The following is a 25,138-nucleotide window of genomic DNA, read 5'->3' as shown; positions in this document are numbered from 1 at the left end:
CACCTTCGATTAATGAATCAATCGAATTGGCAGTTTCATACTTCAGTGTTTCCTGTTTGTTTAAAATAACGCCAAATATCCATTCCAGTGTTTCCTCTTTTCATTCTCAGCAGCACACTGCTGTGAGTCCATGAACAAGGACTCTGTCTGTGGTGAGTTCACATGTCTGTAATCACAGCAGGACAGTCGCGGTCTATCTGAACTGGTAAAGTCAGCTGAACAGGTGAAGATCACGTTGTCGGTAGCCCACCGGTTACAAACGGCCTTGGTAGTGATCGCCGCGGTAATGTGCTGCAGATCCGCTGTTTTCAGCTGAGCTAGACAGAGAATATTCAGTTCAAAGCGATCGCTGATTCTGTTCTGCCATCATCCTTCTCCATGAAGTTAGCTGGAAGTGAATGGAGCCCCGGTGTGTCTTTTGTGTTAGTGGGTCATATTTGACTGGTGATTTACCTCAGCCCAAAATACTCATAAAACAATGATTGTCATCCAATATTGTTTTTCACCTCACCTAACTTATGGGTGTGTGGGTGTGTGGTGGGGGCAAATTTGCTTCACAAAGCAACCCACAACTTATGAAACTGCCGGATCATATTTTACCCATAACACTTTTTTTTTAGAAACATTTAGAATTCACTAAAATCTTTTGTTGTGTCAGAATACCTATATAGGGATATCATGAAGCCTCCTTCCAGTAAATGGAACTTTTACATATCATAACTTGAAAAACGGGTCAAATTTGACCCCTAACACAATACTCTAGTTTTACAGATCTGTCGATTCAATCAACTGATCGATTAGTCGACACAATCATAGCAAGTGTTAAGCATGTCTCTAGTCGAGGACAGCCCTGGCTACAGCAACTTATAGTTAAGTTATAGTCTGAAACAAACAAACAAAAGGACGCTGCTACATGTCTTGTGGCTGCAGTGCATTCTGGTCTACTGAGCATGACGAAATAAGGATCTTTACGTTCCATACTTGTCAACCAATCATACCTGATGAACATATGCAGCGGGGAAAGTGGAGAGCCTTGCTCTTTGATTCTACAAGAGATCAAAGATCGGTGGATTTCCCTTGCTGTTGAGCTTCTTTTTTTATTTTTAAGCACAGGAAACAGGAAACATATTTCTCCGTAGTAATATCAGTATTACAACCGAGGATCTGTTAGCAGTAAATGTTTGGTACTTTTACAGGGTTTTTCCTTCATAGAGGAAGTTTTGGCGCCCCTCAAAGATGTTTTAGCCAGCCCCAAAGGAAAATCACCAGCGCAAAAATGATAAGAATTGAGAGGAAAAATAGCAAATCAGATCCTCTCCGACTGTGTTTAAGAGCAATTTACCAAACATCCGTTGAACAAGCAGAACATAAACTTGAATAGATACGCTAATCTCAGTTTTACCGTCCAGAGATTATTTGTTGGGCATTTTAGGCATTTATTTTAATAGGACAGCTGAAAACATGAAAGAGGAGGGGAATGACATGCAGCAAAGGGCCGCAGGTTGGCGTCGAACCCTTGGCCACTGCGTTGAGGAGTAAACCTCTATATATGGGCGCACTCTCTACCAGGTGAGCTACCCAGGCAACCTCTCCTGGATTTTAACAGTGGTATTTTAATATTAATATAATTTTTTTTAAGCAGTTTTGTTGATTGGGGTTTCATTTACTCAAGCATGACAGACATTTTTGACATCATATTGTCAGAAATAACTAAATGCATACAGATTTCTGTCAAATAAGGTAACAGACTTATTGCCTTTACTGTAAGCGGACCAATCCTGCTTACTGTAGCGCGTAGTCCCCCCCCCCCCCCCCAAAAGAGCCGAATCTGAGTCAGGAAAATCCCTGCTTTTACCTAATAATTTACCCTAACAAATAACAATGAATGGTGATGAATATTATTGTAGTATCAGTGATGTGATCGGCTGTCGTGGTGTCTTCTCCACACAGAGGACGGCTGTGCTGCGGATTGAAACTCCCTCATGTCCAGGGATGAATTGACGGGACTTAAATGGCCATTTAGGCGGCTGTAAAAGGCAGCTACGTGTCAGGCGATGCCACAGCGATCGTTCACAGTCAGCCTGCACTTCATATGAGAGCGAGAGAGATGGCCACTTACATTCATCTGTAGAGCCCTTCACTGAATCCCATTGCCTTTCCTTTTGGTTTTGGTTTTGGGAGAGGCACACTGGACAATCCCCGCTTGTTTTAACGCCCCGTTGTTTGACTCCCCTCGAGGCATCCTGTTCATTCTCCCTCAAGTGTGCAAGGTTAAATAGGCTCACATCATAACTGGGTCGGGGTTGCACATTTCCCCCGCCCCTCCTCCTCCCCCTTCTTTACACTAGAGCAGCTATGAGTGGGCACTTCAGTCCCAGAACAGCAACTGAGGTCACGCTGGATTGTACCGCCGCCGTCAAAAGAACACGTTTGTACCATAGGGCTTCTAAAAACACACATGGCGTTGAGAAATGGCGCCTAGCCTGATGTGCATTTAACAAGCCATTTTATGGGCTGTATGGTAAAATAACTGACAAGCTCATTACAGGCCGATTGACCTCATCAATCACTGGAGGCCGAGCACTTTGTCTAGAACAGGAATGCACAATTGCAGCGGAAATAGGTTGTCTCAGAAAAACATTATTTCCAAGACAAGGTCTAACAACCCTCTTCCTATGCCGGTGCCTCTGTAATTCTTAAAACGGCAGAAAAAGAAGTAGCACAAGACCTTAGCCAGCTCCAATATGTCCAAAAGGGAGGAAAGCTTAAACAGATTCCGTCTTGTATATACAGTGCACTGTGTGTGATGCATGGAGTGTCATCACCAACACAGCACAAAGATGATCCCATCACATCCTGGCCGAACTCTTCACACACTCCTTAACTCACATACTGACTCATCGGAAACCCAGTTTCCCAAAAGCATTTTAGCAGTAACCTCATCATTGTCTATGGGCTTACAAAGGAACAATGGTGGCCGTAGCTCCGGGGTCTTCTGGGGAAACTCTGCCCAGGTCACGGGAGGTCAGCTCATTTGTAGGAGGGGGATGGGGCAGCTAATATCATTATCTCAACACAAGATAAACTCCACGGACAATGGAAAGTGACAGGTATTTTTTTTTTTTTTTATCCCAACACTTTGAATCCTTTTTATTTGCCATCAACAGCACATTTAGTGATGAGGTACTGGTTGAAATCACAATTTTAAATGTACAATGATTAGTCGATTCGCCTGCAACTGTTTTGGTGTTATTTAAGAAACAGAAATCCCACAATTCTCTAGTTCCAGCTTCTCAAATGTGTGCGTGCTTGCTGCTTGCCTTAGTCTTCCATGGTAGTAAATTGAATATCTTTGGACCTTGAAAAATTACATTTGGTAAAATGTCACAATTTTCCTACATTTAAGCTAGATGTCTTTAAACAAGCTATCAGGACTTCCTGTGCGGTTGTGATGTCACAACTATACTATATATAGGTAGAAAGTGTCACTACAGTGCCGTTACTCATTCCCTGACTGCAGTGACGGTGCAGAGACACCGAGAGCGTAGATGCCGAAGATCGGTAAACGCTGACCAATTAGAGCAGACTGGGCTTTTCAGACTTGGTTTTCTTAAAACGGAGCGTTTCAGACAGAGGGTGAATACAGGGATATTTAGAAGACAGTATGAGAAAAATAAAGTGTTTTCTCAACATTAAAACATGTAAACATGTTCTAGTGAAAACCCAAAATACAAATATCAACCTGAAACTGAGCATCTTGTGGGACCTTGGGAATTTGCCTTGTAAATTGTAAAAAAAGATGATTAGCTGTTGACTGTAAGGAGAAAGATCAGGATTTCCCTTCACTGTATCATTAACACTTCCTCATCAAATACCCAACAGGCTTTGCTGTGTGACTGCGAGCTAATGAGATAGACTGACACAGGCTCACAGACAATGGCGCATTGTCTGCCATGTTTGCCGCAGGCCTAAATCTGACGCAGGGGCAGAGATTGGGGTCTACGCAGAGGCCACTGACAACAAAATGCAGCCAACACACAAAAAAAGAGAGAGGGGAGGGAGGTGGGATCTGTTTGTTCTCCTAACTCTGGGGTTTGTGTTGGGAGGGGAGAGGGTAAGGAGTTTGTAAGTTATGATTTACTTCTAGGCCCTCCCATAGCTACAAAGTCGACGCAGCCTCAAGGGCTGGGCGGTTGGGCTCCTTTTTTTCTTACGTTTCCATATGATGGGAGATATTAGATTCCCGATCGTGCTGACTCAGTGCCAGGCCACAGTCTCCTCTCAGATAGAAGCCAGAGACAAGAGACAGAGGAACAGAGAGAGTCAGGGTTGAGCTTGGATATAGAGACATGTGGTTGTCTTTAGCAACTAGCTCCGCAGCCTTCCCCTCCTCCCTCTCAGCATTTCTGCTGCTGCCATCATCTCTCCCTCTCTTCTCAAGCTCTCTCTCGCTCTCTGGCTCTGGGCCAGAAAGAGGTTTGCTCATGTTTTGTAATCAGCTCATTAGAGAGAAAGTGGGATGAAAAGCACACTAGTTACGTGCAGGGTCATCTCTGCGCTGAGTTGTTTCACATGCAAGGCTTTGGTAATGTCAGACTGCTCTCAGACTGAACTCAGGTGTCAACAGGTGGTCATAGCGTAGCAAAGCATTCCAGGGGAAAAAAAAGGTCGGTGAAGACAGTGGAAAATCTACATTTACATACTTATTCTTATTCTCAGTGTTGAAAGCTGTATGCATGCTTTTTTTTAAGCAGTAATTACTTTTAGAGTCTGATTTGTACCTCAGACTGCCACACTAAACCAGATCAATAAGAACTAGGGCCGCAACTAACAATCATTTTCATTGTCGATTCATCTGTTAATTATTATATACGCCCCCCCAATATTTGGAAGAGGTAGATTTGTCCCCCTCGAAAAATCCACACTCCCCAAAAGAGGTAAAATAACTGTTAACAATAATTGTGTCTACTACTAAAAAAAACAAAAAAACAACATGATGATGGAATATGCAGAACGTTTTGAACAATACAGGAGAATAATCATTTCCTTTACATACATGAATAAAGACATTTGCACCATAAATTGATGCATACAAAATCACCAGAATGCAGGAAATGAAATGTTTGATGATCAACATTTTCAGGGGGACGACCCAGATGTCCCCTCCTATGTTGAAACAAAACCTATGCCCTTATAGTACAGTCATTTGATTGCCGCAAGCTGAAAAAAGGCTGATTAAAAAAGATGCATTTCAAATTTGGCCGGCTTAGTGTGGACGTAGGGAGTAAAAGTTACCACAAGATCTCACCTGGTGACATGCTCTGACAGCTGCTACTGACTGGTCCTGGGCAAACACACACACACACACACACACACGCACGCACGCACGCACGCAGACGCTGACATTCCCCCAACTTCAAGGGAAGTCCCCCTCCTGTCACCAAAGACCTGAGCTCTGACTTGAACGTAGCAGCAGCTGGCTTGTAAGGGCTAGCAATGTGCAGCCACAGACTGTCAACTATCACAGGCACTTCTACTGCTGGTCCAGTCACCGCAACAATGTGGAAGTGGCACTACAGTGAAACCTGAGTGTAGCAAATGCCAACTTTGATTTGGCCAAATCTTTACTCACTGGCTTGTAGGCATATCCGCTGTGGTTCTCCACAGGAACACACACACACGCAAGTACACACACACACGCACACGCACGCATGTACACACACACACACACACACACACACACACACACACACACACACACACACACACACACACACACACACAAAGCCAGTTTTGCTTAAGTAGTTGTGAGGTTATTGACAGCTGAAGCAGTCGAGAGTGAGTGCTAACAGCACATTTGGGATGAATGACCCAGTCCAAATGCTTGAGAGAGGAAGCTGGCGTGACTCAGCAGTGTGCCATGTGGCACCGGTGACAGCTGTGACTTTTACACACAGACCATACACCTCCGTTACATGGTTACAGGGTCAGACTCGTGTTCATTCAGCTCTGATATGTCAGCAATAAAAACATCACTTTTAAACTCAAAATGATTTCATTATCAATGGAAATACAAAGAAGTTCAGAATATAAAATGTTGGAAAACATAGAAAAATGCATTTTACAATTTTACAGAGCCCATGCTGACATGTTCAGATTGCTTGCTTTTCAATTTACAATTATCTGCATCTGAGGTGAGCAGCAAATGTTCACATTTAGAATTTTTAGCCACATTAGCGACATGACTCAAGGGATGCAACGTCAGCGCTCAACAACAATTGGATGCATTGTCATGTAATTTTGTCCAGACATTCATGGTTCCCAGAGGATGAAGCCTACTGGTTTTGGTGATCCCTGAAGTTTTCTTTAGTGCCACCGTGAGGATGATATCTGTTTTTAATAAATTGTCGCCACAACCTTTGGATGGATTGGTATAAAAATGTGGTCCACACAGAGCCGTCCTACTGTAACAGTTGTTTAAAAATGTCTTAAAAATACAGTACAAAATACTTCCCAGTGGCTTAGGCCTGGTGGGGGGTAACAAAAGCCCGGTGGGCCACCAAGCTTACAATTCACTGAGGGAAACCCTGGATTAACTGATTTTCTGTCTATTGATTCAACTAACTGATCCATCAGAGCACATATCTTCCTGTAACCATACCTACCAGTCTGTGCACCTGTTAATTAGGGTTTACTTTATTCTATACCCTTGCTTCGCATCTGTTCGTTCACTGTAGTTTTTTTCATTCTCTGAGACAAAAAAGCCAAATTACATCCATGTAGATTCCTCCATGCCCGGGACTGTGTGTAGGCCATGAGCTCCACATCTGTTTTGTGTTGGTTGAGGGAGACGGAGAGATCGACCACAGGATATTGCCTTTACTAGCAGGAAAGGTCAGGTTCAGGGGTGGGGTAAGAACTCATCCACAGGGCTTTTCTCTGCTGTTTTAGATGCCTTTTATATTACATCAATTGTTAGCTGCTCATTACTCTGTATCTCCTGCAATCCGCTGGATGATTGGGTTTTGGGAAGGGATTTGAGTAGATTGTAAAGATATGGAACGGACAGAAGATTAAAAAAAAAAACAGAAAACTGGAAAGGGTGGAAGAAGCATTGTCTTTAAAGCCCTAATTCACATGATTACAAACAGGATTGACATATATGAACAATCTTGCTCTAGATCAATATTATACATAATTATGGATTGGAATTTAAATAACCCAAAGGTTAATTTTCCTTTACTTTCTAATTCCCTTACTTACTGAGCCATGTGAAGCACTTAAATGGCCTGCCTATAGAAAACCTGCACTCTGGTTTGAGAAAAGATATTGTGGCAATACTCTTATTCCCGCTTGACTGACCTGACTATGTGTGGCAGCCTGTAATGATGTTGTTTCAACCGCTGTATCAGACTAATGGCTAATGCGTTCCTGTCAGACCTCTCACAATCTACTACATGACCTTTTAGACCTGAGCTTGAAATCCTCACAGGGAGACGTTTTCTTCAAAGAGTGATTCACTTATGGAGAATGTGCCCTGTCCCAGTCTAAACTTGTCTTCTCCCAGAGGTCTCTGAAACTTGCCGTCCATTGCAGTGTGTCATCTGTCAACATATACATTCTCAGTTTTCATTGCTTTGCCATGGTATAATGCACATTTTGCTGTATTTTTTTATTTGAAATGTTCTTGAAAGTATGAAGGTATAAAGTAAAAAGCATCAAATAAGACATTGACGGTGTGCATCTAAAGTATATAGAGAGATAAATGATTTTTCCTAGTTCTTGGAAGAGCGTCAGATATTGTTGGCGTCTTAGGAGTTTTGTATTTTTCTCTTATGGGTTTTAAAGATAAGAGATATTTTGGCCACTTGGGGTCGGCTGGAACTAGCTGTGACTACGACTCATCAACTTTTAACTTTATAGCATGCAATTGGCTATTTACACATCTAGTAGATACGTAGCAACATTAGCATTGATTTAGAGACGTCAAGAGTCCTGAACAAGCGCTTCTAAATATGACGCTAAAGGAGACTTTTTGCGTCAACAATAAACCCCAAAGGCACCTGACCAATCATCACTTTTTGACGCGATGGTCAACTACTCATTTTACTTTTGGCTCTGTTTTAGTCTCTAACAATCCCTTTCTTCTGAGGAAACTCTTTGGCTGTGAAGCTGCTAAATGCTGCAATGCTATGTTCACCAGCTAGCCAATTTGGTGCTGGGCTAATAGTTTTGCTGAACACAGTTGCCTGCTGTGACTGAAAACAGCGCTATGAGAGCAGTTAGAGTGAACTAAAACTGTTAAGTTGTGTGCCGTAAAACAAAACTAAAATAGCTGAAAGATGCTAAAACGCTCCGTAGATCTTGGGGTGATCATTCTTAATGAGTTTGTCACTACGAGCAACATTTTGATCTATTGTTATAAAAAATATTGATTATCAATCAATCAATCAATCAATCACATGTCACAAGAAATTGTACAAGGTACAATTCGAGGGAAAAGTAATCTGATCAGCTCCTTGAACTTGTGCATGACTCATCATAAAGCAGAATGTGGCCTTCAGATCGATTTCAAGCTGACTAGAGCAGAGTTTTATTTCACCTCACCATGACCCAAGATGCGTGTTTATATTTCTTCTCTTTATCCTGGCCCAAAAAAAATACAGAAACAAAAAAAATTTAAAGGATTGAAGTTGGCAGGAATACAGTTTCACATGTGGTAAGGCAAAAAGTGAAAGTTTTAGAATGTGGTTTTAAAAACTAGAGAATGCAATTTCTGAAGAAAGTGCGGTGGGTTTGCTGGCTGCTTGAAAAGCTGGAAGCTGGACTGCATTACTTCATCTATAGCTGGGAGCTGAACAGCATTGCTTGATAAATAGTCTTGCATTGCCAGATCTCCTCAGCGCTGTGTCAGCGCTGGAGTATGGTCTAGCTTTACCACCAATCTATTCTGGGATGGGGGGGGGGGACGCTCTGGCTTGTTTGTAGGCTTATTTCTTTAAAACCAATCACAACCGTCCTATGCCCAGATACCCGAGATTGTGAGAGGGGAGGGACATACGGCGCGTGAGAGAGGCCCTGAATGTCAGCCGTTATCCCAGCAATGTACATCCGTTGAGCCAGACCACTTGATAAATGACTGGGAGCTAAACTGCATTTCTGGCTTAACTTTATATGAAGGTACAGCTGAAGAAGTATTGAATAATAGGAAAGGGATAAATGGTCGTAAAATATAAAAAGTATAGTGTAAGCAATGAAAGATGTTGAAATGAGAGTTATAGTATAAGGATTTACATGAGTTTAAGTGTACAGAGAGACAGAGTTGAGGTGTCATTCAGATGTCTTAGTTTGAATAAGGGTAAACCATCAGCTGAGATCTAAGTCCTATAAGCACTGACTGCTTGAGTTCCTGTTATCTTTGGGGCTTTTATTTTGAAAACATAACCTACTCCAGGGACCTGCTGCCAACAACCAGTGGCAGCAGGTTGAGGTATGAGGGCTTTTATTTTGAAAATTCAACCTCCTACAGAGCCCCCTTTGAAGCTTCTGTTGCTCTGTGTGTGTGCGTGTGTGCGTGCGTGCGGATGTGTGTGTGTCCCATCAGTTAAGAATCCACTGACTGACTCCTAGCACATACTGGTCCCTAAATAGAGATTAACATGAGATGGAGGACTCAAACTCATTACTCAAAGGATTAAATGTTGAAAGAATTAGCTTTAGCAACAAAAATAGTTGAAATACATTTAAAATGTAAAAATGTTTGTAAGTAACACCAGTGGTATGCTACCTGGAAACTGCTGTGAGATAGCATATAGTACAGTATGAAGAAAGAGTTTTACTGACGTGTCAACGCTTTGGTTGTTTAATGACACAGAGATCTAATTAGCAAATCAGCTGTGTGTCCTCACTTGCAATTAAAGGTTGCCATGGTGACGGTAAATGCTAAGTTACTCTTGGGTCAGACACTTCATTTAATAGCTTTTAAGGCGAGAGGCAACTCTCAAACTCTGGCTTATTTTCAAAGACTGTAATTCCTATTGTGTAAATGTTAGAGAGAGTGGACTCTGCTGAACACACTGCTCTAAAATATGTGTTCATGGTGTTAAATGTGGGGAAAATAGCTAGTTAGAAGGTCCCTTTTTTGCTTCCCTCTTGAAAATTCTGGTCTCAGTTAACATTGGAGTCAATGGACTGTTGGCTAGCACTCCTGTCACTTCAAGGCTCATAGCGCAAACGTGTAATTCAATTGCTTAGATAGTTTTTTTTATGTTATTTGCATTTTTCTGTGTTTTCGTGAAAATAATGTATGAGCGGTCAAGTCATGTGAATGGGGGGAACTTTCCCAAAAACGTTATTTCGGAAAGTTCCGAAGATACGAACACTAAAAATAATTTTGATAATGTCCTTAATGAGCTGAACAGTTTGAAGTGAAGAAAGAGAGACTGAAAAGAAAACATTGGATTGCTCCAATCTCTCCAATACCATTTGACTGTTAGGTACTGTAGCAGCCAAGACTAAAAACGAGCTGTGTTGTCTAGGGAAGGAAGTATTTAGTAAGCTAATTTGGTAAGTTAAATTAAAGGTTTCTCATGAAACTGTCGCAGAGTACCAGAGAAAGTTCGGCCAAGGTGGTTAGGGCTGGCCATGTGAGAAAAACAGCTGTATTTTGTATGAATTATACAAGGAGCTCTCTAGATCTGGATATAGTGAAGGTACGTCTGAAGCCCAGAGAAACAACAAGGCTGCATGGACTCCCCCAGCACCACCCTCGCTCCTACACCTGTCCACCTGTAAATTAAATCTGACGGTTCCAGCATTCCTCTGGAGTGTACCATTGGTGTTAGCCTTTTGCCCACTTAGGGTGCAACAGGAGGAAGGGATTCAGAGCTGCAGCAGTGCATAGAATGGACGGTTTTGGTATGTATCACAGGTTAAAGGACAGGTTTAGAGTTTTTTCAAGTCTATCTTAAAAAAAAGGAAGTCCCGGAAGTGGAACATCGTTGATGGCTTCAAATAATGCATTTGTGTATGAACTACCAGCGGACCGAACCAATCAGCATTCGGTGAGGAGCTACTGGCATCTATGGCCCTGCTTTAGGTGTGTGTGATGGCTGCGACTGTTGGTTCAAAACATTGGCGGGGGCGTAATAGACAGATGGTTCATCCAATCACCTGCCGGGGATTTTTTTGAACGTGCCTGCCCTTTTCCAATCACTTTCCATTGACGGCTTCTCAGATGGTTCTGTGTTCACAAACCATCTGGCGCGTCAGGTTAGTCCTGATGCACACTGGTGAAAAATCCTGTTCGCAATACTACAAGTGGCATGATCACTTCTCAATCAGCTCTCGAAAATAACACGTCAACATTGCGTCTGAGATGAAGACACAAAAATATGTAAACCTAAACCATATTTTGGCTTTTGATGGTTGTTTTGTTAACCTGCATGAGTGTGACCATCAGAAACTTGAGTAGGGAGTTCTGCAGGCAGCGTAGGGGCAGGAGACCTCACCTATCTATCTCTCTCGTGTTTGCCAAGTGAGCAGAGTGTGGGACAGCAGTTGGTGAGCACTGTGCGCACCCGTGTAAGTAAGTGTGTGTGTGTGTGTGTGTGTGTGTGTGTGTGTGTGTGTGTGTGTGTGTGTGTGTGTGTGTGTGTGTGTGTACATGCGTCGTGTGCGTGTGTGTGTACTTGCGTGTAGCAGAGTGTGGGACAGCAGTTGGTGAGCACTGTGCGCACCCGTGTAAGTAAGTGTGTGTGTGTGTGTGTGTGTGTGTGTGTGTGTGTGTGTGTGTGTGTGTGTGTGTGTGTGTGTGCTCTGCCAGGAAAGAGAGCCTACCCGCATGCGGATCACATTGACTGAAAGATAGGACGGAAGAAAGTAAGAAGAGCAAAGCCTGGAAATCTTCAAAATGAGAGGGCCTCTTTTGATGTGTGTTTGCATTCCTCTCAGTGTTGGTGAAAGGGGAGCTGTTGAACGGTAGTGGTGGAGAGGAACACTTGAAAGTGACTGAGGCGCTGAGAAAAACACGCGCCAGGTCTCATAACAAAAGTCCTGCAAGTCTGTGAACAGTTCAGAGAGAAGAAAAGATAAGGCGCAGATACCGTTGTGGAAATGGAGTAAAATAATTACTGACCTGAGCTGTAAATTCATTAGTCAAGTGATTATTATTACTGACTCTCTAACTTGACTTCAAAATATCGGCATTCTCTCAGAAAGAAAGCTACTTCAACAAGTGATCCTGCACTGGAAACAAGTGGAATGATCTGAACCCCTTATGATTTTAAGACTGACATTGGCAGAAGAAAACATAGCATTACCATTACCTCAGTCTTTTTCCTGTTCCCCGTGTGGTTAAGTGGCATGTCTGGATGGTCCATCAGAGCGAGGGCTGGTGGAGGAAAATCAAGATGTACAACCCCTGCTGTAAACTGTACTCTTCTCTGGGAATATTTCCCTCCCTGTGCTCGAACCCCGCTTTAAAAAGGCAGACTTTTTCTGCTTCCTATTTCAGTTATGAATCATTAAATATAAGCTAGAACATATTAATAGTGTTCCCGTGTGGGCGGACTGAGTTTGAAAACAGCTTCGAAGAATTTGTTGAATTAAGAAAATACAAGACATATTTCTTGGCATCTGTGTTCACTTCCAAAACAGTCTTGCACTTGGAAAAAAAACAAACGCACAGACATATATTCTTCACCAAACTTCACTTTAAATGCTTGTAAGATAATTCACTAAAGGCACTAAAGACATTTCTCAATGGAAAAAAAACCCTCTGGTTTTGTGGCTGTGTGGCAGGAAGGAACAAGAACAAAGCAGCCTCACTGTAAAACTTAGGGTTAAGGTTTCGGATATGGTTAGTCTAGCCTTATGGAAAAAAGCAGTTTTGCATTGAAATAAACTAAATAAATCATTTAAAGCAGTAATCTGTTAGATTCCTGTTTTGTGATTTGGCTGCTAGACAGACATTGCTATGGTGTTTTTGCCCTTCACTTCCCAGAAACCATTTGGTAATCAGACGTTAAAGCCGATCCTGGGGCGTCTTCTCTTGATTTTAAAACTTGTACATTTTGGTCTTCAAGACACCAGATGTAGAAGTTTTCATGATGGTAAAGTAAAACCGGAGATATATCAGACATAAAACATAAGAGTTATTTATTTATAACATTTATATGAAAAGTAAAGAATCATCATTTGACGGAGTTTGGGGACTGTGTGTGTTGTGAGTGGGGGTAATCCTGCCTTGCTATCTCAAGTCCCAGCCTGTGGTCACAAGAGGGTGGGGAAAGGAGAAGGTGTGGGGGGTGCTTATCCTGTTCGTGCCGCAACGGGCTGCCCAGCCAACCAGAAGATGAGAAAAGAAGTGGACCCTTGTTGTTTGTTCGCCTTTGGCCCCTGCCATCTGTCTGCTTGGTTCCTGACACCTGTACCAGCCTGTCAGAGCTGGGCTTCCCTGTCATCGGGGGCAACGCGGGTTTGGCCTGTTGGGAGACTCCGGTGTGTGTGTGTGTGTGTGTGTGTGTGTGTGTGTGTGTGGGGGGGGGGTGTAACAGTTCCACGGAAAGGGGTGGGTTTGGGGGGGATATCAGGGTGAAGTTGGGGCCACATTTTGAGTATAGTCTCCCATTGCCTTACTTAACGGCGCTGTGGAGTAAGGTCTGGCTACACCACAGATGCATTCTGGGATAGGAGAAAAAAACGCTCTGGGTTGTTTGCATTTATTTAAACCAATCACAATCGTCTTGGGCGGCACTAAGCTCCGGACGCAGAGACGGTGGCTCTGCTAAATAGTCTCAGTAAGGAACTTGTTTTTGTGGAACATTTACACCTTGAAAAGAAAACGCCACATACAATATTAAATTAAGTACCTTAAGTAACTGTTGACACAATACAGAAATATGAGCTATTTAAATGAGCTGATAGATGGTTAAACCTCATTTGCTCTTACCAGTGTATCTCTGTGTGTACTTCATCCACAGCAATCCCACCAATCGTGCCCAAAACGTCCCAGTTAGAGAGGAAATGCCGTAAACATATTCTTTATACACTCACCTAAAGGATTATTAGGAACACCTATAAGATTTCTCGTTAATGCAAATATCTAATCAACCAATCACATGGCAGCTGCTTCAATGCATTTAGGGGTGTCGTCCAGGTCTATACACTCTCCTGAACTCCAAACTGAATGTCAGAATGGGAAAGAAAGGTGATCTAAGCAACTTTGAGCGTGGCATGGTTGTTGGTGCCAGACAGGCTGGTTTGAGTATTTCCCAATCTGCTCAATTACTGGGATTTTCACGCACAACCATTTCTAGGGTTTACGAAGAATGGTCTGAAAAAGGAAAAACATCCAGTATGCTGCAGTCCTCTAGGCGAAAATGCCTTGTTGATGCTAGAGGTCAGAGGAGAATGGGCCGACTGATTCCAGCTGACAGGAGATCAACTTTGACTCAAATAACTCGTTACAACCGAGGTATGCAGCAAAGCATTTGTGAAGCCACAACACGCACAGCCTTGCGGTGGATGGGCTACACCAGCAGAAGACCCCACCGGGTACCACTCATCTCCACTAAAAATAGGAACATGAGGCTACAATTTGCATGAGCTCACCAAAATTGGACAGTTGAAGACTGTCTGTGAAATGTTGCTTGGTCTGATGAGTCTCGATTTCTGTTGAGACATTCAGATGGTAGAGTCAGAATTTTGCGTAAACAGAATGAGAACATGGATCCATCATGCCTTGTTACCACTGAGCAGGCTGGTGTTTGGTGGTGTACTAGTGTGGGGAATGTTTTCTTGCCACACTTAATACCAACTGGGCATCATTTAAATGCCACAGCCTACCTGAGCATTGTTCTGACCATGTCCATCCCTTTATGACCACCATGTACCCATCCTCTGATGGCTACTTCCAGCAGGATAATGCACCATGTCACAAAGCTCCACTCATATCAAATTGGTTTCTTGAACATGACAATGAGTTCACTGTACTAAAATGGCCCCCACAGTCACCAGATCTCAACCCAATAGAACATCTTTGGGATGTGGTGGAACGGGAGCTTTGCATCCCACAAATCTCCATCAACTGCAAGTTGCTATCCTATCAATATGGGCCAACATTTCTAAAGAATGCTTCCAGCACCTTGTTGAATCAATGCCACGAAGAATTAAGGCAGTTCTGAAGGCGAAAGGGGGTCAAACACGGTATTGGTAGGGTGTTCCTAATAATCCTTTATTTTGAGAGATTTTGAGAACGGCAACACACAAAGAGCGTGAGGCTTTATCCTGAAAATGTTATGTTAAATTCTATTGATCCAGACTACATTTTGAGAAATGAGCGCAAATCTAGCAGTTTTACTTTAACAGTGTTTAGTCCCCTAAACTGCCTCTGCTAATTCAGTTTTTTTTCTTCGGTAAGTGACCTTTACAGGTGCTAGTACCCATAACCTCTCATCATATATATATATATATATATATATATATATATATATATATATATTGGCTTGAGGTTCAGAGGCAATTGGAAAGCAAATAGTTGGCATGCTCTTAAAGCATGGAAACAGCTATTAATGCGGTGCCAGATGTTGATCAGACGGCGATGTTAAGGGGAGGATTCTTAGTTATTTTTAAGGGCCAGGGCTGCTTGAAAGGCAAACACTGTTGCTGTGAGCACTGGTGTGTTCATGGGCACATCTTATCTTTGCCAAGAGGGTTCACTACCAAGAGGAGCCTGTTCTCTGGCCAACTCTGAATAAGATAAAAGCCCATGAAAGAGCACATTAAATTCTATCACAAAGGTGATGTCAGAGTGACGGAGTTCTCCAAGACAAGACTCAAGGACGTTTTGGCACCAGAAAAAAAGAAACAGATGCAGCCTAAACCTGTTAGTCACCCACCTCTAATCGGCTTACATTGGCTCGGTGACAGGCGACTGGCACCTCCGAAGGGTCACAGACATGGCTGCTAATGTAGACACGTCACAATAAAGGATGACATGTTGGATATCCACATGAAACCCAAAACAGCACTTCAAACATTCGGCTAGAGCTAACCAGATCACTGAACAATTACCTTTTTCCTTTTACATTCTCAGCACTCATTATGTATTTGTGTTTCCATATTCTCATACCCTCTTGTATTACACTTTTTTTTAATGTCTTTTGATCCGTTGGAATTGTTTTTTATGATCTTTCTTACAGCCAAAAATCACATTTGTTGCCCTAATTTCCGGATTGCTGTTTTAGGATGTTGTTTTGTGTCCTTTGGGCACAAGTCAAGTCATGAACACTTGTTTTATAGGACTTGAGACTGCAAAATAACTTTTTTTGGTATGTTGGTGTAATGTTTTAATCAACTGACTTACACTTACATAGCTGCAAACAGGTGTGAGGAGCGATTTGAAGTGCTTCGTTTGGATGCCTCCAAAGCATTCACATGCATACTAAAATGTGTTCACTTTTCCAAACAAGGAAAGAAGTCCTGTTCCTCGCTCGCACCTGTGAAACATGAAGTCACCCCCCCTCTGATCACAGCCACGTTGCTCGTCCTTGCCATAATGTCATCTCAGCGCTCTGTCAAAGCACACAGACATTTTCTCGCCCATGTCTGAAAAGGTGGTAAAGCCACGGCCACAGGCTAGCTGCAGTGTGTGGAATGACTTCTCCCTCCCGGGCCGGCACTGGGTCTTGTTTGTTCTCAGCGGAGGATGATCTTGTAGGTCCCACCAAGTCAAACAAGTGGCACGTTGCCAAGTCATCGAGCCATTCACACAGACATGAGGAGGTATTGACACAGTGTGTGCGGCTCAAACCTCAGTGCTAAGGGCCACTCACATTTACAACTGAAACAGAAGAGGACTGTGAACTCATTACATCAAACTGAGAAACCTGAGTGTGTGTGTGTATATGTGTGTGTTTGTGTTTAGTGCCTGAGCTGACGTTAGTTACACTGTCACTGATACACGTCGTTTTTTTTTACTACATTGAAATAAAAGACATCGTTTCAATCTCTTGCTTCCTACATGGTCTGACATTTGACAATAGGTGATACATTTATGAATATTTTGTTTTTTTTGAAAAACTGTATTTAGATTAATGAGAAGAAAAGTGTGAAGATTCAAAATGGCCTAATATTAATATTGTTTGACGTAAAGCACGGCTGCAATGGTCAGGAGTTTGAGCAGCTTTTTGGCTGAGAATAATAACACTTACTACATTTTATATGAAGTAATTTCCCTGTTTATCTGAAGTATTCTTGACTTTATAATCACATCTCTGGTTTGGAGAAAGTTTTTATAATGATCCAAAATCCTGACATCACCGCCAGGCTAGCTGCTGCTCTGCTAGCTACCATAACTCAGTGTGATCTCACTCATGGAGGATTTAGTCACATGACGTTTTTTGGGGATCACTATCCAAATATTCTAAGGTAAATGAGACTCATTTATCATTGTGATAGTCATTTACCTCCTTCCTGAAAGCCATGGATGCTTTTGTTTGCATACAACAAAACTACAGCTCCTATTAACTTTTTGAATGCATTACTTTATGTTTTTCTTTTTCACGGGCACAGCAAAGATCAAATATTTTACCTAACGTTAGTGTCTGTCTTGCTTTCTCTAGGTTGTGACGGAAATTGAAGCGCAGCATGGAGACTTCAGCTCCAACCGCCACTGAGAAGAAGGAGTGTAAGGGTTCGGGTCTGGATGGAAGCAGCTTCTCGGAAATCCCAAAGAAGCCCTCGCCCACCACTTTGACGAGAGGTACAGCTATTTTCCAATTCACTTTTCTCCTTTACTCTTTATACTAGATATTCAACATAGGCTGGACATAAAGTAGGTCTTACACATGCTAGCTGCAGAGTGATAGTTATCAGTCATTCTGTAATTTGAGAAAGCGGCAGCCCTTCAGCTCTGTTCATTTTAAATGCTTTTATATTATAACGCTGTTGTATCCTTTTGTTTTTTCATGCACTCCGCAGTGCAGTGAACTGAAACATTATGGCTAGTCACATAAGTAGCTGGCTAGCACATGAAAAGAGTTAGACCAAGAGAGGGCCGCGTGTTTCAGAGATGTCAGAGAATGGGTGATGAAAAAGTGTTATAATGAGGTCGAAAGACCTTGTTCTCACCTCCCGAGTGTACATTTCATGAATTACTAAAGAAGGCTGGCATAGCAGTGGACGACATGGTGTATCAGAGTCCTCGGATAAAGGCTGGGTGCAGGGAGGCACCTTTGAAATGCTAAGAAGATATGGTATGACGTTTGTGGCGGTATTTCTGCTTAATGATGGGGCTTGGTGGCCTGCCACGAGAGGAGCCACGAGCATTAATTGTTTAGGGATGCGGGGTGAAAAACTAGGCCGTTCCAGTGTGCCCTCCCTGGCACCTCCACAAAGAGGCCACAAGTTTTTCAAACCATGCAGCAAAGAAAGAAATGTTGCGCTTGCCATGACATGAATTATTAAGTAATTTACACAGTTATGACCATTGTGTGTTATGTAGGCTGTGGGGGCTGAATTTTCATAACCTTGCACCACTGAAGAAAAGTAGTCTGCACCCATCAGGGCTTATTTGTGCTTGGGAGGTACCACAGAGGGTGCAGGGTGGCATGATTCCTACTATAAAGAGGTCATAATTAAAAGATGAGCTCATGTTTTCATTAGTGAATGCGTGATGAAAACTCCTACTAACGAGGTTTGAGGACCTTGTTCGGGCCTCTGAGGTACCAGTGTTATAAATTACTAACGCCTGCTGGTGGACACTGAAACCCCCTCAGGGCGACACACTGGCATCATCTGAGGGGCCACTGCAGGAACATATCATTCAAGTTGGTTCACTGTCTAATGAAGGGCCCGCTGGCCTGCCATCACAAAGCTCACTTTGTCACACTGGGGAACAGTAAAAGTAGGACGTTAGTATGTCATTAGATAGATTTAATGCTCTGCTTTTGTTTTCAATTTGATTATTCTTTCTTTTTATCGGAACTGGTTCACAAATTAGGATGCAAGCAGACAGAGATGTGGGGCAAATGTGAATAAATCAAGCTTGGAAGCATTCTTAAGATGTCACAAACTGGCTTACTTAAAGGTCCTCTTTTATTCAGACTACTTGTAGTTGAAATGGAATTGCAAAGTACTCCAAGCCACACAGCTACATTTAAGTTCTCATAAGCTTGAAAATGAACCCACACAAGACAATAGTGTAACTTAAGCAGGAACATCCTGAGAACATCTTGTTCACCCTAATCCGTTGTGTCAGCTGGCTACGAATCTCATAACTTGTTTCATGAGAGCTCACTGTGCTTGTGTTTCATAGAGACTTGCCTTGCCCTGTTGAACTCGTCCATGTCTCTGAGTGTCAAGACATAATGGAAGTGTGTCTGAGTGGCCACTAACGCAGAGTGTGTGTGTCAGGGTCCAAGGGGAAGTAAAGGAAAGAGGATAGAGGCCAGGGATGCAGGTTGGGTTCATAAGCTTCTTTCTCCCGGCCTTGTTAATGGTTTTAAATGGGCACCCACATTTTGTGGGACAGCCTGCATCTGTTTCGCAGCTACAGGGCGTGCATCCACAGGCACGGCCCTTGCAACCTGACTCCGCCGCCCCGGGATTTATGAGTCTGTGTCGGCTTGCGCTTTACCATGTCAGAGTAACATGTGTCCAGATTAGGTACCAAGACTGTAAAACATCTCATGGTTTCAAAGGAATACCTGTGATTGATTCACCCCCTTCCTCCTACTTCATACCCAAGACCAGCATTGGGCGCTCAGATGTGCTGTGTACAGAGGAAGAGCGACGTTTCAAACACAGATCTGCCAACTTGTTGTTTTACGCTCCTTATTATATCGTGAGAAAGTTTGCCAGAGAGAATTTTTCCGTCATCCCTCACTTTGGTGTTGACTGTACGAGGCCAGTGGAGCAGACAAGCTCGCTAACACTCTGATTATTTCTGCCTAAGCACTGTGTTATTTTCATCTTTCTTAGAGTCCGACCATATAGCTCGCGAACTCCCGACAGAGATTGATGTTCTTCAGCATAAAAAAACACATTGTCCACGGATAATTATTCACAGCTTCAAAGTATCCAAGGAGGATGCCAATGAGAGGCACCACAAAAAAACATCCTCACCTTTGTCAACACTTGCCGTCTCACTTGTACTCAAACAAGAATACAGCATTAAATCACCCAACCTCCAGTTTTCCCCATGAAAATAGATCAGCTGCGAGTCTGACTCGGAGTGGTCACTGTAGCACAGATGGATGAAGAAGAGGAGTCTGGGATAATTAGTCTTGCAGGGAGTAGAGGGTGGCTTTGGGATAAGGAGCCGTGTGTTAATCATGGCCATCATGGGTGAGACTTAGATGGAGCTATAGTCTGAAGGGTCTCCACTGGGGTCTCTGCACTGGCCACAAGGCCATTCTCTAAAGGGTGCTCTGGATCGGGTCACGGCCCCCCCTGGCAGAGAAAAATGTCCCTGAGCATAACAGAACCCCCCCCCCAGTTCCCTCCCCATCCACAGGCCTACTCCAAAGGGACGGCCACTAATCTTCCTGAGAAAGGGATTTCTGCCTTTCTTTCTATGCTCCTAAATGAGGCTCTTACGCTGCTGTGGTTCCACAGACCGGGTGAGAGGTGGAGGAGGGGGGCGGGGGATTCAGGGACCAGGGTTATGCAGGGATGACCGCATTCATGCCAGACCCCTGTGCCTCCTTTTGGTTTAACTCCTTGGCCCTCCACCTTAGTTGAAAGCATTAGAGAATCCCATCTCCCGATGCTTGAAGTATTCTACTTTAGCAAAGAAAAAGAAAAATGCAGTTCTTCACAATGGCCATGGTACTGTGTAACATCCAGATGAGTTCATTATTTTTTTACCAAGGCAAACAAATATGTGGTTTAAGGGTGTAGCGCAATGCAACTTTATGTCTTTTGCTATTTTAAGAAAGAGATCGAGTTACGAGGGATACATACAAGAAACACCTCCCCTGGCTCCGAAAGCCTCCAAACATGTCATGTATTTCATTTTTAACAGACCAAAGTACATATTGGTATCCCCAGTGTTGAGAAAGAATCGGCTCTATCAGGTGTCAGCTACAGTAACATTTTCTAACAGCATATCAATAATGCCTTTTCCTGATACTTGAGAAGACCTGCAAGCAACAAGCTTACAGGAAAGCCTATTGACCATGTCCCAATGTTGTTTATTTTCCTGTCAGGGTCTATAGCCGCACACTATCAGGAACTCATGCTGTCCTCCAAGAATGACTTCAAGAGAGGCTGGTATTGTTTCTGTCCCGGAATTACTTTCTATTTGCAAACCTATAGCTTCATCATCTGCAGAGTCAGTTTACACTTAGATTGTGTGCCTGATATTTCCAGTGTGCGTTTACTTGGGACACATCTGATGCAACAGTCCATCCATTTAGTTCCATTTAAATATTCATATATCTCCATCCGGTCTGGTTTAAGAAAAAAAAAAACTGCTGAAATACTTAGAACCGCGTTACAGAGAACCGCGCTCGCATTACTTCATGTGGCTCTTATAAACAGTTAACTTGGTAGCTTTCCAAGTCACTCCTCACCTCCCCTCCCAGCTTCCGTCCTCGCATCTCTTTCTCTGTCTTTTTCAGTCTTATCTTGAGTTTCATTTTGTTCGCTGGCCGAATAAAATGACAGGATTTAAAGATTAGATATGCTAAGTGAAAGCAGAAGGGGGACATCTTGTTTTTTCATTGTTTATTTGGCCTTGCTGATTGCAGTGTAAAAGCATAAAACACAGGTTTTTGATTCCTGAGTACTCGCTGAAGTTGCAGCCTTTATCATCACTCATCACAGGGCGTTCTCATCACAGCAGTGCTGGCCTACATCCTACCACATTCAAGTGTGGTTAGCCTTCAGTGATTGGTAGCATTTGTTCTCAAGGGTTATGAAGCCTAATATACATTCATGCATTTTGACAATTGATTTAAAACTGAATTATACATCCATTTCCTGGATTTATTTTACTTGAAATAACTAAGCGAAGAAACGACAAGCTGAATCCAACGACAGAGTTCAGAGGAATTCTTAACAAATCGAAAGCACTATTGAGACGTGTCTTCCTAGTATTGAAAAGGAATCTCTCAAGACAAATGTTTATTTTAGTGAATGCTTAGAAGACAGTCGTATTGGCAAATATAAAGCAGCCTAGTCTTCGAATAGTATTTCCTGAGCCAAGGCTTATAGTATGTTAACTGAATGGAGCGCTGACAGCTTTTGGAAGGTCTCTAATGTGGTTATGAAACATAAATCAGCCTCAAATGAGAGGACATTTCTGATATTGGTTGTTTCTTTGGAACGCTCTGCCTCTGCTTCAAAGCATCCCCAGAGTTAAAAAAGCAACGTGGTATGCTTTGGGCAATGTCTGGGAGTATAAATCTCTCCGTACCAGAGGCGTCTACACACACAGGGCCCAAAGACAACATGTTACATTCCTCACCGTTTACAAGCAGAGGGAGAGGAGGTGGAGGCAATATATGGATGCTTTAGGGGATTAACCAACACACCGTCCGCCAGCTTTCTCTCCCTATCCCTCTAGTCTCTCCCTTCTCCCTTGCTTGTACTTCCCTTTTTCTTTTTGTGCTTCATCCTCTCTTAAACAGAGAGCTCTTTCCCAGCATGCCGAGTGTAATCCATGCCCCTGCCTCTAAGACACTTCCTGCCTGTTTTGTTTGGGATGGGAAACAGCCCAATAAGGTGCCTGGCTCTCTCCTCTTCTCCAAGGTGTCGCCTCAGGCAACCGCTTTCTTTTGACGGGATGACGGCGCACGTTATTAAAGAACTCGTTGAGAGTCTATGCCTGTGCATTTCTATGCTGTCAACTCTCAATCTCCCTGACCCCGCGTAACCCTCCCATGATCCATCAGACTTGAGCCACCAGTCTGCCAGCCTCGGCTACTTTGACACGCTAATGTAGCCCTAACACTCACAGTTCAAGTGAAGCAAAATAAACGTCAGAGGAGTTTAGACGTGGTAAAACAAAAATGTGTGCTAGCTGTAAACACGGGCAGGAGGCGCTTGTGTAAACAGGCCTGGTTCCTACGGCTGAGTTGGTCTAGAGGCGGACAGTTTGTGGTCAGGCTCTTCCGGTTCGTAACCCCACCTCCACACACACACACACACACACACACACACTACCCCCCCTCCCTTCGCCTGCAGACACAGCTGTGGTCCGCCCTCGTAGAAACGCTGCTGGAGGAAAATAATCTATCACAGCGCTGCACGGAACAAAAAAAGCCCACTCACCCGTGATGAGAAGTGCATGTCTGTAGTTACTGAGGCATCATTCGAGATTATATAAAACAATAAACACCTTGAAAAGTTTGCATCAACATGTATTTCTCCAGAGAGAACCTTTTCGTCAAATGTTCCAGACTTCTACTCTTAAGACCCCTCAACAGCTACAGATTTTTTTTTACAGAATTGTGTCTCAGCTAGGGCCATGTTTGGTCTATAAAATGCGAGCCCCCAGGAAGAGCGCCATGTCTAAAAGCCACCATGGGCTTAGCAGATAACGGTGGTATTGCACCCCATGGTCCAGAAAGACTTTTCACATAGACTTTGCATGGCGAAAGAAACGTCTATATTTCAGCGGATTATTTTTTGGGGGGTACATCATCTTACCAGCCCGAACAATTAAAGGGTCCTTGTTTAAAACGTCACGTTTTTAACATTTTTAAAATTCACTAGTAGCCGTGAGCAGAGGTCCAGAGGTCCTGTAGCTGTAATAATGGATATTGCTAATGGTTGTAATTCACCATTTGTTCTATTAATACGTCCATGGTATTATCTTATGATACACCCGAGGGATGTATGTATGCTGTAAAGCCTGTAACGTAGATGTAACGTCATGTATGAAGCGTTTCCTAAACTGGCGGGGCTATTGGCTAGTAGCGATTAGCAGTAGCTAGCATGGATGTATTAAGAGAACGGTAATACAATAATTAGCTATATGCCTACATAACGTTACGACAGACATAGCTAGTGATTACATCGCCTTGGTTCTCTCTTATGATACATCCGAGGGCTGTATGCCGTAAAGCTTGTAACGTGGATGAGGGATTCACGAAACTGCAGGCTAACCTTAATAGCAAGCTAGCGCTAGCTAGTAGCACGACATAATGATTAACTCTCCTTGGTTGTCTAAATACATCCATCGTTTATTATTATTTTAGAGTTTATTATTATATCTGATGTAAACGATCAGGAACAATGAAAACACAATGTTTAACGTTATAATTAATATTTTAGACAATGAAAACGGCGAGTTCATGAGTTCGCCACTTGTAAGAGACGCGAGAGAGGAGCTCATGAACGAGCATGTTGCTACCGGTTGCTACGACAACACAAACAAACTGTTGCTGGTGCGCATGTCCATCGTGACGTCATGGCCCAGTCAACGCGGAAGAGCCGAGCTCCATGTTTGCTTTATGCGCTTTTGAGCACTCTCATTGGAATGAACATTGTGAACAACATTGTATCCAGTTCTCTTAATACATCCATGATAAAATGTCAGTTAAAAGGGGAAAATGCCCATCTCAGTTTCTTAAAGTCCAAGATGATGTCTTTAAATATCTTGTTTTGTCAGTCCAAAACCCAAAGACAATCAGTTTACTCTAATATTAAACAGAAAAGAGCAGGACATTTGAGAGACTGAAAACATAATTTCCTGCCATTAATTGCATGAAAAATTACTTTAACAACTAATCGATTATCAAAATAGTTGGTGATAATGTTTCTATTGATTACCTAATTAATTAGTCGACTAATTGTTGCAGCTCTAGTCTCAGCCTGAGTATGCCAGTGGACATTAGGTGTCTTTCCAATTGATGCCCAGTATAATTGTATTGTAACTTCCTCAGAAAACAAGAAGAGGAAATTGATTTTTGCCATCAGTGAAATTCCTCCTGAGGGAAACGTTGTTTCTTGTAATTACAGATCTAGAGTTTCATGGCTGCTGCTCTCCAGCCTCTGCTAGCATTTAGCAAATAGCCAAATCCCTGAGAGCTCTGGGGCACAGTCACACAGAGCTAGAAGTGTTCATACGTATCACCTGCCAGCCAGCGGGCAAATTAAGTGAAAAGCACTGGGTTCAAACCTTAAA

The 25,138-nt window shown here is 42.9% G+C and overlaps 1 protein-coding gene across 4 annotated transcripts in view; it reads left to right on the top strand.

The window, feature by feature from the left end:
* Positions 1-25,138, top strand: part of gli2a (GLI family zinc finger 2a) — a 114,047-nt gene that overhangs the window by 3,647 nt on the left and 85,262 nt on the right. For 3 of the 4 annotated variants that reach the window (XM_078262992.1, XM_078262990.1, XM_078262991.1), the window contains exon 2: positions 17,625-17,764. In XM_078262992.1, coding sequence (XP_078119118.1) covers positions 17,650-17,764 — 115 coding nt within the window. In that variant the 5' untranslated portion in view covers positions 17,625-17,649. Of the gene's footprint in view, positions 1-17,624; positions 17,765-25,138 lie in introns of those variants that run through there. The other variant, XM_078262994.1, reaches the window with a different exon arrangement.

The sequence above is a fragment of the Sander vitreus genome, chromosome 11, assembly GCF_031162955.1.
Source record: "Sander vitreus isolate 19-12246 chromosome 11, sanVit1, whole genome shotgun sequence".
NCBI lineage: Eukaryota > Metazoa > Chordata > Actinopteri > Perciformes > Percidae > Sander > Sander vitreus.
This window is presented reverse-complemented; position numbering and strand designations above follow the sequence as displayed.